At 37.0% G+C, this 13,161-nt stretch overlaps 1 protein-coding gene across 5 annotated transcripts in view; it reads right to left on the bottom strand.

The window, feature by feature from the left end:
- Nucleotides 1-2,273: 2,273 nt before the first annotated feature.
- The window catches only part of Rexo2 (RNA exonuclease 2), an 82,601-nt gene continuing 71,713 nt past the window's right edge, over nt 2,274-13,161 (bottom strand). For all 5 annotated transcript variants that reach the window (XM_078047047.1, XM_078047049.1, XM_078047051.1 and 2 more), the window contains one exon: nt 2,274-12,424. In XM_078047047.1, the coding sequence (XP_077903173.1) occupies nt 2,906-4,192 (1,287 nt within the window). In that variant the 5' untranslated portion in view covers nt 4,193-12,424 and the 3' untranslated portion in view covers nt 2,274-2,905. The remainder of the gene's footprint in view (nt 12,425-13,161) is intronic.

The following is a 13,161-nucleotide window of genomic DNA, read 5'->3' as shown; positions in this document are numbered from 1 at the left end:
CTCTGCTGGTCCTACTGCACCAGACTACTCCTCCATGACTGGTACACAGTTTGACACTCCACTTGAGTTTGACAAGACCACAACTATCAATGAGAAGAGTTCACCAAATACAGTACACTTTTCTTAAGTACAAGAACACTATAAAATAATTATAAACGTAAATATATAAACCACTAACACATTGGGTTTTTTAGAAATGCACGACAGTAGAATCTATTTTGACATATTATGCACACATGGAGTATAACTTATTCTAATTATAATCCCGTTTTTTAATTTTTTTATTTTATTCTAATTAGTTATATATGACAGAATGCAATTCAATTCATATTATACAAATAGAGCACAATTTTTCATGTTTCTGGTTGAACACAAAGTAGAGTTAAACCATTAGTGTCTTCATACATATACTTAGGGTAATGATGTCCATCTCATTCCACCATCTTTCCTACTCCCATGCCTCCTCCCTACCCCTCTCTCGCCTTTCCCCTATCTAAACTTCATCTATTTCTCCCATACTCCCCACACACCATTCCCTTATGAATAAGCCTCCTTATATCAGAGAAACATTCAGCATTTGGTTTTTTGGGATTGGCTTACTTCACTTAGCACTGTATTTTTCAAACTCCATCTATTTCCCTGCAAATGCCATGATTTAATTCTCTTTTAATGCTGAGTAATATTTCATTGTGTGTGTGTGTGTATATGTGTGTGTGTATATATATATATCTATCACATTTTCTTTATCCATTAATCTACTGAAGGACATCTAGGTTGATTCCACCATTTAGCTATTGTGAATTGAGCTGCTATAAACATTGATGTGGCTGTGTCCCTGTAGTATGCTGTTTTTAAGTCCTTTGGATATAAACCAAGGAGTGAAATAGCTGGGTCAAATGGTTGTTCCATTCCACATTTTCCAAGGAATCTCCATAATGCTTTCCAGATTGGTTACATCAATTTGCAGTCCCACTAACAGAGAGTGAGTGTGCCTTTTCCTCACATTCTTGTCAACACTTATAGTTTGTATTCTTAATAGCTGCCATTCTGACTGGAGTGAGATGAAATCTTAGAGTAGTTTTGATGTGCATTTCTGGAATTGCTAGAGATGCTGAACATTTTTTCATATATTTGTTGATTGGTTGTACATCCTCTTCCGAGAAGTGCCTGTTCAATTCCTTGGTCCATTTATTGATTGGATTATTTGTGATTTTTTTCTGGTGTTGAGATTTTTTACTATTTACATATCCTAGATATTAGTGCTCTATCTGATGTGTATAGGGTAAAAAATTGCTCATATTCTGTAGGCTCTCTCCTTACCTTATTGTTTCTTTTGCAGATAAGAAGCTTTTTAGTTTGAAGCCATCCCATTTCTTGATTCTTGACTTTAATTCTTATATTACAGAAGTCTTATTAAGGAAATTGGGGCTCAATCCAACATGATGAAGATTTGGGCCTACTTTTTCTTCTAGTAGGTGCAGGATCCCATTCTTGTGGTTGAAGGTGATGTGTAGTTTCACAGGTTATGTATTCATATATGAACACAGGAAAGTTATGTCCAATTCAGTCTACTGTCTTATTTCCACTCCCTCTCCCATCCTTTTGTCTAATCCAATGAAGTCAGTACATTATGTATTATCATTCTAAAGTACATGTACCAGACATGTAATAAGTACATGTACAGACAAGTAATACTGGCATTATTATTTTTTGCAAGTATTTTTATTTTTATTGGGTAGAGCAAATGATTATATAAATAACATTAGATAATTAAGACTTTTAGTGTAAAAAAAGATTTTAAGTTTTTTAACATGTTTAATTACCTTGAAAATGGCTGAAAAAATTCATGATTCTAATTTCATATATAGATATTCCTTAGCTCTGTCCATCAAAAAGGCCTAGAAACTATAGTAACATTAGCAGAAATCACTCCTAGGACAAGAAGGCATCCTTAGAGGAAAGGCTGAATCCAGGATAAGGCGTGGACAGACATGCATTAATAGAAAGGAGGAGCCTCAGCATCTTCTTTTTTTATTTATTTATTTTTTTATTGGTTGTTCACAACATTACAAAGCTCTTGACATATCATATTTCATACATTAGATTGAAGTGGGTTATGAACTCCCAATTTTACCCCAAATGCAGATTGCAGAATCACGTCGGTTATACATCCACAATTTTACATAATGCCCAATTAGTAATTGTTGTATTCTGCTAACTTTCCTATCCCCTACTATCCCCCCTCCCCTCCCCTCCCCTCCCTTCTTCTCTCTCTACCCCATCTACTGTAATTCATTACTCTCCTTGTTTATTTTCCCATTCCCCTCACAACCTCTTATATGTAATTTTGTATAGCAATGAGGGTCTTCCTTCATTTCCATGCAATTTCCCTTTTCTCTCCCTTTCCCTCCCATATCATGACTCTGTTAAATGTTAGTCTTTTCTTCCTGCTCTTCCTCCTTGCTCTGTTCATAGTTGCTCTCATTATATCAAAGAAGACATTTGGTATTTGTTTTTTAGGGATTGACTAGCTTCACTAAGCATAATCTGCTCTAGTGCCATCCATTTCCCTGCAAATTCTATGATTTTGTCATTTTTTATTGCTGCATAGTACTCCATTGTGTATAGATGCCACATTTTTTTTATCCATTCATCCATTGAAGGGCATCTGGGTTGGTTCCAGTCTAGCTATTGTGAATTGTGCTGCTATGAACATCGATATGGCAGCATCCCTGTAGCATGCTCTTTTAAGGTCTTCAGGGAATAGTCCAAGAAGGGCAATAGCAGGGTCAAGTGGTGGTTCCATTCCCAGCTTTCCCAGGAATCTCCAAACTGCTTTCCAAATTGGCCACACCAATTTGCAGTCCCACCAGCAATGTACAAGAGTACCCTTTTCTCCACATCCTCACCAGCACTTGTTGTTGTTTGACTTCATAGTGGCTGCCAATCTTACTGGAGTGAGATGGTATCTTAGGGTGGTTTTGATTTGCATTTCTCTGACTGCTAGAGATGGTGAGCATTTTTTCATGTACTTGTTGATTGATTGTATATCCTCCTCTGAGAAGTGTCTGTTCTGGTCCTTGGCCCATTTGTTGATTGGGTTATTTGTTATCTTATTGTCTAATTTTTTGAGTTCTTTGTATACTATGGATATTAGGGCTCTATCTGAAGTGTGAGGAGTAAAAATTTGTTCCCAGGATGTAGGCTCCCTATTTACCTCTCTTATTATTTCTCTTGCTGAGAAAAAACTTTTTAGTTTAAGTAAGTCCCATTTGTTGATTCTTGTTATTAACTCTTGTGCTATGGGTGTCCTATTAAGGAATTTGGAGCCCGACCCCACAATATGTAGATCAGAGCCAACTTTTTCTTCTATCAGACGCAGAGTCTCTGATTTGATATCAAGCTCCTTGATCCATTTAGAGTTAACTTTTGTGCATGGCGAGAGGAAGGGATTCAGTTTCATTTTTTTGCATATGGATTTCCAGTTTTCCCAACACCATTTGTTGAAGATGCTATCCTTTCTCCATTGCATGCTTTTAGCCCCTTTATCAAATATAAGATAGTTGTAACTTTGTGGATTAGTCTCTGTGTCCTCTATTCTATACCATTGGTCCACTCGCCTGTTTTGGTACCAGTACCATGCTGTTTTTGTCACTATTGCTCTGTAATATAGTTTGAAATCTGGTATCGCTATACCGCCTGATTCACACTTCCTGCTTAAAATTGCTTTTGCTATTCTGGGTCTTTTATTTTTCCATATGAATTTCATGATTGCTTTATCTATTTCTACAAGAAATGCCATTGGAATTTTGATTGGCATTGCATTAAACCTATAGAGAACTCTTGGTAATATGGCCATTTTGATAATGTTAGTTCTGCCTATCCATGAACAGGGTATATTTTTCCATCTTCTAAGATCTTCTTCTACTTCTCTTTTTAGGGTTCTGTAGTTTTCATTGTATAAATCTTTCACCTCTTTTGTTAGGTTGATTCCCAAGTATTTTATTTTTTTGGAGGATATTGTGAATGGAGAGTTTTTCCTCATTTCCGTTTCAGAAGTTTTGTTGCTGATATACAGAAATGCCTTTGATTTATGCGTGTTGATTTTATATCCTGCCACATTGCTGAATTCATTTATTAGTTCTAGTAGTTTCTTTGTAGACCCTTTTGGGTCTTCTAAGTATAGAATCATGTCATCTGCGCCTCAGCATCTTCTTACATCAGGAAGCAAATTGCCAAAGACACGGGGACTCACATCACGGAACACAGGAGATAATCCAAAGGGCTCTATTCATTGGCCAAAGATGGGAGAAATTCATCAACAAAAGGAATAACATCTGCAGTTGATTAAAATATACACTATACAAAATCCCTGAGTTCATAATGATATGGAAAAGAGAGAGGTATATGGAAAAGCAAAGACTAAAGTGCTCATGAATCATTAGTGAAGATAACAAACTTCTTCCTTACTCTGAAAATTGGCAATTAAAGAGAAATATATGAACATATACTCTTTCCTGTTAAAAAGGCAGCCAGTAGACATAACAACTAAAGGAAAGTTTCTCTTTGAAGAAGAATTATAGTAATGCATGTAGAAGGAATGACAGAATTCAGGAACCAGCTTTTATTTTTTTAAATTTGTTATTTGTTCTTTTTTAATTATACATGACAATAGAGTGTATTTTAATGTTATTATACATACATGGAGTATAACTTCCCATTCTTGTGGTTGTACATGATGTGGAGTTTCACTGGTTGTGTATTCATATATGAACATAAGAAAGTTACATCCAAATTATTCTACTATCTTTCCTATTCTCTTCCCTTCCCCTTCCCTTCCTTCCCCTTTGTCTAATCCAATAAACTTCTGTTTTCCCTACCTGCCTCCCTTATTCTGTGTTAGCAACTGCATGTCAGAAAGAACATTCAACCTTTGGAGGGATTGGCTTATTTCACTTAGAATGATAGTCTCCATTTCCATCCATTTAGTAGTTAATGCCGTAATTTCATTCTTATTTATGGTTAAGTAATATTACACTGTGTATATATACCATATTTTCTTTATCCATTCATCTGTTGAAGGGCACCTAGGTTGGTTCCATAGCTTGGCTATTGTGAATTGAGCTGCTATAAACATTGATGTGGCCATGTCACTATCGTATGCTGATTTTTAAGTCCTTTGGGTATATACCTAGGAGTGGGATAAGTGGATCAAATGGTGGCTCCATTTCAAGTTTTCTGAGGAATCTCCATACTGCTTTCCTGAGTGATTGCACCAATCTGTAGTCCCACCAGCAATTTATGAGTGTACCTTTTACCCCACATCCAACATGTACTGCTTCTTGTATTCTCGATAACTGCCATTCTTACTGGAGTGAGATAAAATCTCAATATAGTTTTAATTTGTACTTCTCTAATTGCTAGAGATGTTGAATGTTTTTCATGTATTTGTTTACCATTCATATTTCTTCTGTGAAGTGCCTGTTCAGTTCCTTTGCCCATTTATTGATTGGTTTGTTGTTGGTTTGGGGGGGGGGGGTTGTTTGGTTGGTGGGTTTTGTGTGTGTGTGTGTGTGTGTGTGTGTGTGTGTGTGTGTGTTTAGTTTTTTGAGTTCTTTATATATCCTGGAGATTAATGGTCTATCTGAGGTGCAGGTGGCAAAAATTTTCTCCCATTCTATAGGCTCATTGGGGAACCACCATTTTAAAACTTTTACTTGAATAAGTAAGGCAGAGATGATCAACTAATGAAAACATTGAGAAACAAGGTGCCTAGAAACTTTACTTGGGAAATAGTAGACTGTAACCTCTGAATCCACTGCTCAAGTTAGCTTTACTAATGACAGTACAACCTGTCATTGCATCCATTCGGCTTAAGGATAATAGTTCATAATATTGTATTGTGTACTCAAACTTTGTGGAGAGAATACATTTTAGGTATGTTTATCTTACCATACATGTGTGTGCACGTGCACACACACGTGCACACATGCACACACACACACACAAAAGCATATGAAGTGATAGATATATTTAATTTTCTGGAATATAATAACCAGCTCTCATACACATACATCCCATTGTCAACAGAAAAGGGGCTCATTAGCAGACAACAGATTTTAAATGCCTCCATATTATAGGAAGTGAACTAGAGGAAAATTTTATATATATATATATATATCAATATATGTATACATTTAATACATGCAATAAAAATAAATTATAAATAAGTTCCTAAAACTGAATTATTATACAAAACGCAAACACACATTGAAAAATATCAGTCTTCCTCACCTCTGTACATTCCTCCACACAATTCATCTAACAAGAACACCCTACTGCCTTCCTTCCACCTGTCAAACTCATTTTCACCCTTCAAAACCCAGTTTGTGGTTAGTGGGGGTCTAGGAAAGAATAGAAGTACTATGGATTAGGCAGAGGGCAGTGAAGTGGGTATGGGGGTAGAAAGGACAGTAGAATTAATCAGACATTAATACCCTATGTGCTTATATGACTACAGGACTGGTGTGATCCTACAACACATACAACCAGAAGAATCAGAAGTTATAGATCATTTATGTATGATGTGTCAAAATCTATTCTACTGTCATGTATAACTAATTAGAACACATTTTTTAAAATAAATAAATAAAATGTCATCTGTGTATTGCCAAAAAAAGACCCAGTTTGAATTTCAGTTCTTCTATAAAGCCTCCCCTGACTCTCAAAGGAATAATATTTTCACAAGATTTTTGTATTTTCTCTATGATAAGAACCAAAATATGTAGTTTTTAAATATGTGTCACTCTGATAGACTGTGGGAATACTGAGAAAAGATACTAAGATTTGTCTTCCTCCCACCCCCTCAAGAAAAATTTAAAACATTTCTGGATCAAACTTCATAATGTCTTTAGGAATATTCAAAGTCTCCAACCAGGAATAATTTTTAATAGGATAAGAACAAAGGACAGAGCAGCATATGGTACTGAAATGTACTTTATAATCAAAATGATTCATCAGGATTCATGAGGTTTTTTTTTTCCCTTACTAAGTTAGGGGAAAAGGGTGTTATGTCAAATATCTTCAGAAAAAATACATATAATTTGAAAAGTAGTCATCAGTGTCTAATCTTTATCATATAAAAGTAACTATCAATATTTAAGCTTTATCATAAAATGTGCATGGCTGTATCTCTCTAGGCCATTGAATTAAGCCTGTTACCTTCTCTGTAACCTTGCTCACATGATCCCTGGATACGCTGGTTTGACTGACAGTTCTGATGTTACAAGAGGAGATCTACAAACCTTGGCCCTATGATTCACATACATCTCATTGCCAACAGAAAAGGGGTTCATTAGCAGACAACAGATTTTAAATGCCTCCACACTACAGGAAGTGAACTAGAGGAAAATTCTCTAAAACATGGATGAGAGGCTGGGCCTGGGGCTCAGTGGTAGAGCACTTGCCAGGCACATGTGGGGCACTGGGTTCAATCCTCAGCACCACATATGAATAGGTAAATAAAATGAAGGTATTGTGTCCATCTACAACTAAGAAATATTTTTAAAAAACATGGATGAGTTAGTGTTTCAAAGTGTAAAATAACCTCAAGAAATTAATTTCTTATCCAACATAACTGAAAACTGACATACATTTAACCTACAGGTACTGAAGGAAGTAAAGTTGCAAACACTGAGTTATAAGCTTCCTTTAATTTTTTTCTCTCAAAACTCACCCTTAATTCAAAACCCTCCCTCAAATGAGTAAAGATTATGGCTTAACTCAGAGCAAAAGAGACTGCACAGCAAGGTGACAGGGTATATATTCCAATTCCACAATTAAGATCCACTTTAAAATACATCCATAAGATCTTCAAAAAGCCCTTTTATGAAATAACATAAATATTTGGGGGGGGGGTTTGCTGGGGATTGAACCCAGGGCCTTGTGCATGTGAGGCAAGTACTCTCTACCAACTGAGCTATTTCCCCAACACATTCTTATACATAGTAAAACATCCCTACTTTGTTAAGTTCCACTTTTCTAGTTTCTACCTGAGGCTAACAGCTGACAGTACATTATCTAAACCTAGAGACTTAATTAATTGCAATATTCCACGAGGCTCTTTGGCTATCCAGGAATGTTATAGAGTGTTAGTATAAAACTGGGCCAAGAGCCCCACTGTTATGGGCTGGGCATGCTGAGCTTGTCCTAAAGTTTTCTGTACCCCTCAGCAGATCTCCACCAGGCAAGGTTAATGTTGCTGAGCACAGTGATTCCTGCCCCTGCTCCTATTCCTGCTCTCAAAGCCTCAGGCATGCTGATTGTAGCACTTGGTTAAGGAAAGGATGTCTGTCTGAAGATGAATGGAGTGCCACATTAAACCCCAAGGTTTGTAATCACAGTATGGGACATCTGAGTCCACCATATCCCCACATAGACCATTCTGTCCTCACAGGGGATCAATCAGACATTCAGGTACTTACATACCTTTTAACTCTGTTCTCAAAATCCTTAAGATCACTCTGTATGTAGGACACAGTACTTGTGTGGCTCCAACCAAGCAGAGGACTAGCAAAGGCAAAGCTGCAGGGGCAATGTCACTGGAGCAGCTGATGCCTTTGGCAGGACAGTTTTTGAAAGTCCCTAAGTGGCCCTGTGTTGACATTATCTTGCCCAATCCTTCTTCACTCTGAATCTTCCCACCCACAGAGCACTGATTTCCATATTCTCCTACATATCTCTTCTGATGACAAAATACCTGTGTCTGCATACTTTATTTGGGGAAAAAAAGAGAGGGGGGCGGTATTTAGCTCACGTTTGGAAGTTCAAGAGCACAGCACTGGTATTGCTGTGCTCTGGTGAGAGATTCATGGCAGATGGCATTACAATGGCCAGAGCAGATGCAGAGAAGTTCACAAGATGAGACAGAAAGCAAGAGCTGGGAATAGACAGGCTTTCACCTTTTAACAACCTGCTTTCTCAGAGTCTAATCCACTTTTATAAGACCTGAACCACTGAAATGAGACATTAATCCACTCATGAGGGTGGAATACCCATGACCTAATCACCTTCCATTATGCCTCACCTTGTAAATATCTGCCACCTCTCAAGACTGTTAAATTGGAGACCAACCTCCCAGCACATGAACCTTTATGGGTAAAACCATATGCAAACCATAGCACCTCCAGAGAAGAGAAGGCATTCTCTTGAGACGCACAGCCATGACTCCCGCGAGCTCCTTGCTGCCCTTGAATTCATTCTTAATTCCTAGCACAGGGACAGGCACATAGTAGTAACCAATAAATATTGGCCAAATAAATGATGCTACATCTCCACATATCCAGATCATGATATTAAACACAACATAAGCAGTAATGTCCCTAAAAAGAGGGGCACAGCACATTCAAAAAAATCTATCAAGTAAGTATATCTATATCCTGAGAGGAGGAAGAATCAAAATAAAACAGTACCATCAAGTTCCATCTATAACAAGGGTTCAAAATTCTATGTTTACAATGAGAATAATCACTGAAACTTAATTTCTCTTCATTTGTAGATGAGAGTCAAAGAGCACAGAACTGACATTATGATATACAGAGTAGAGAAATAACCTACGAATCAGGAAGTCTAGGTACTTCAATAAATTTACACGCAGTCTCTAGTCACCTTAATTATGCTAATGATACATACTGAGAAACTGAAAGATCTCCATGGAGAAGACATTGAAGCAGCTGTGAGGAGGAGCACCACTCTGTTCTGACAATCATCCATTCATTCAATGAACACTTACTTACTCAACAACTGTTCCATGACTGGCCTTGAGATGGAGACACAGAGCTCAACAAGCAGGTGTGGTCATGTCCTCATTAGGGCAGTCTAGACAGAATATCAGTAAGTAGTGAACTACTACAAGTCTGTGTGATACCTCTTTTGGATGGGTGCCAGGAGGACCCCAAGGAGTCAAATGTCCTGTAATCCAGGGTTTAAAGTGTTCCAGAAGAAGTAATATCCATACTAAGACTATAAAATGAACAGGGTTTAGTAAGGCAAAGGCAGAGTCATAGGAGGAGAATCTAGAGGGAAGGAAAGGGAAAGTATTCTAGAAGGAACTGCATGCACAAAAGGGATCATGTCTTCATGTGACATGGTATGCAGTTACTTTCCTTGTGCTGTCTTGTTTTTGAATAAAATGACCCACAAAATATTGCTGGTACTTCTGTTAGAGTTAATTATGTGGGTTACTTTTATAATTGTCAGGATTCCACAAGAATTAAAACAAAAAAATTACTGTCTCAATTTTTTCAATAAAATCTCTCCCAATTTAATGTATCCCAGGTCAGTCCAAGAACATCAGCATTAAATTGCTGGTGAGATTCCAAGGCTGGTTAAGTTTTTGTTGTTGTTGTTGTTTTCAATTTGAAAAGAGGTAACATTCTTTCACTTAGCCCATAACTTTGTAACCTAAAAGACTGATTTGAATGAGATGGACAGTTAAACTTGCTTTGTCCTGTGTCTTCTAGTGGATGTTAGAAGACTCTATTATAGAGTTCAGTCTTGAATGACTACTTCTTGACTTGAATGATGTATTATAATTAGTGCAAGACAGATTCTAGAATATTTGATAATCAATGAATAACACTGTTCAGCACACTGTAAAGAAAATACCATGGTCCCTAAAATGTCTACATGTCCTTTAAAATACCAGTCACATCAGCTGTGACCCAACTGGGTCTTGGAAATGAGGATCACTAACACCACCCATACTGCTTCACAACAAGAAGACTGATATTGCACAATTTCTATACACAACTTCTTTTTTTCTGTATTTTGTGTATTCTCATTCTCATTACACCTCCCTGAAACTTTATATTCAGTTACAAAACTGAACTGAATACCTGTCATATCCCAGGCACAGTGTCCTTGTTTCTTTCATTTTCCTTCTTGCCCCAATTTCCTTTTCTTCCCAACCTATGCCTTGTAGTTAATTTGAACTATTCAAATCCACTAAAATGCATTTTCTTAATTAAGCACCAACCTGCACCAGCACTCAGATATGCAAGAAAAATTGAAAAAATTTTATTGAAAAAACCTACCTACCAGGTAAGTTCCTGATCCATGTGACTACCAGCAACTTAGTCATAGAGAGCAGATCTTTTACATAAGGTAAATGCACCTTCAGATACACAGGTGTACTATTACACAGGTGGGTTGTGTTCCTATAATTAACGGTCTCTGCACTGCAATCTCAATATCCAAAAACATATTCATTATCATCTTTGTTCTCCAGAAGACCACAGTTCCTAACAAATGAACTTCACACAGCCAGCTTCTTTGATCATTCAAACCTGGGGATAAATGGCTCCCTACTTTTGCAAGCAACAGAGTTCTGCATCATGCTATGCTGGTTTCTTTAAATCTACCTTTTCTTAAACCCACCTGGGCTACCAAATCACAGCCTATCATCTATTTACTGCTGGGACTCTGACTGATTCAGAGAAAATATCATGTGCAAAAATAGGCTGAAGGGTGGTCACAAACCAAAAGAAGAGATTGTGACTGGGAGTTAGTAGACAAGAGAAGAAAATGACAAAAGGTGAGGTAAGAAAGACAATGGCAAGGCCAGCCACATCATAAAGAATTTGTTAAAGGAATTTAGATTTCATTTCAAGTAAAATAGGAAGCTATTAAAATGTTCCACACAGAGAAACACTTATCTTTTGCATGAATTTGTCTTTAAGTGAATACATATGCATTATCCAAAACATCAAATTGAGTTAGCATCAACCATATTAAAAAACAGCAATTTTAACCACATTCTCCCCTCCCTCAGATGCAACTACTTTGAATTCTTTTAACATTTTTAAACATTATTTATGACCATACTTTTAAAATATTGAGCTTATGTGACTTACTCAGCCACATACATTTCAATTTTTTTAACAAATAATGATTTATTTTTCTCAGGCCGAAGAAGATTAGAGATAATCCAGGTCAGGTATATAGCTCCCCAGTATGCCACCAAGAGCCCATGTGGGATATATCTTGTTGTTCAGCCTGTTTAGTAGCGACTTTCCCTTCTATACTTGTCACTTTATTGTCTCAGGATACATCATTCACCTCTAGCAATTCAACTGTATTCCAGGAAAGAAAAGGAAGGACAGAGCAAGTGGCAAAAGGCACATTCCGGATGTATCTGCCCACTTATCTTCAGGCTTCTAAGGAGCCTCACCCAGTGACTTCTGATAATGCATCACTGGCCTGAATAATAGAAGATGATCACTCTCACCAATAAAAACGCAGGGAAATTCAGTTGTTTTTTGTTTTTTTTTTTTTTTTTTTGCATAGAATGTTTCCCTTTTTCAACATAGGCTCTATGAAGCAAGAGACATTCGTGATCATGTTCCCCGGCACTTAAGACAGATACCTGAAAAATAATAGACACCCAATAGTATTAGTTGAACAAATAATACCTCTATAAAATGCTAGACAATGGAGCTAGTGTGGTGTGCCAGCCCTAGGTCTGTTGGAGCTTATATTCTAGAAGGGGTATCTGAGGCTAACAGATGGACCCTAAGCTTACCTGGGTGTGTGAAAGGGGAAAGGAGAGTCATGATAGGCTTCCTTGAGAAGTGTGTGAGTTGAGCATATGGTAGAGAGCAAGTTGGACATATGGTAGAGATAGGGACATGGGCAGAGAAAATCCATATGGAAGGAGGGAGCATGGTATAGCTACAAAAATAGTGCCATACTATGGTGAAGAGTAATGTAAAACAGAACCTAAATTCAGGGAACAGACAAAGGCTCTGTCAAAGAGTCTGGGTCTATCATGAGAAGACAGTAGATCATGGAAAAGTTTTGTGTAGAGAGGTAGAGGAGAACAAAAGGTACATTAGGCTATTTTTAAAAGATTAATCTAGTTGCAATTTGGATAACAAATTGGAGTTAGCCAAGAGTATATAATTTGGGGCATGATAAAATTCTAAAATTAGTAATAGTTGTGCAATTCTGTAAGTATACCAAAAATTATTGAATTGTACACTTTATTTTTTTTATTTTGAAAATGAATTTTAATTTTTTTATTAGCTACACATGACATTACAATGATCTTGGCAATTCATACATTTGAATCACTGGGGTATAATTTCTCATTTTTCTGATTGT

This window comes from Ictidomys tridecemlineatus, chromosome 4, assembly GCF_052094955.1.
Source record: "Ictidomys tridecemlineatus isolate mIctTri1 chromosome 4, mIctTri1.hap1, whole genome shotgun sequence".
Taxonomy (NCBI): Eukaryota; Metazoa; Chordata; class Mammalia; order Rodentia; family Sciuridae; genus Ictidomys; species Ictidomys tridecemlineatus.
The sequence above is the reverse complement of the archived record's forward strand: the minus strand, read 5'-3'. Positions and strand labels throughout refer to the sequence as shown.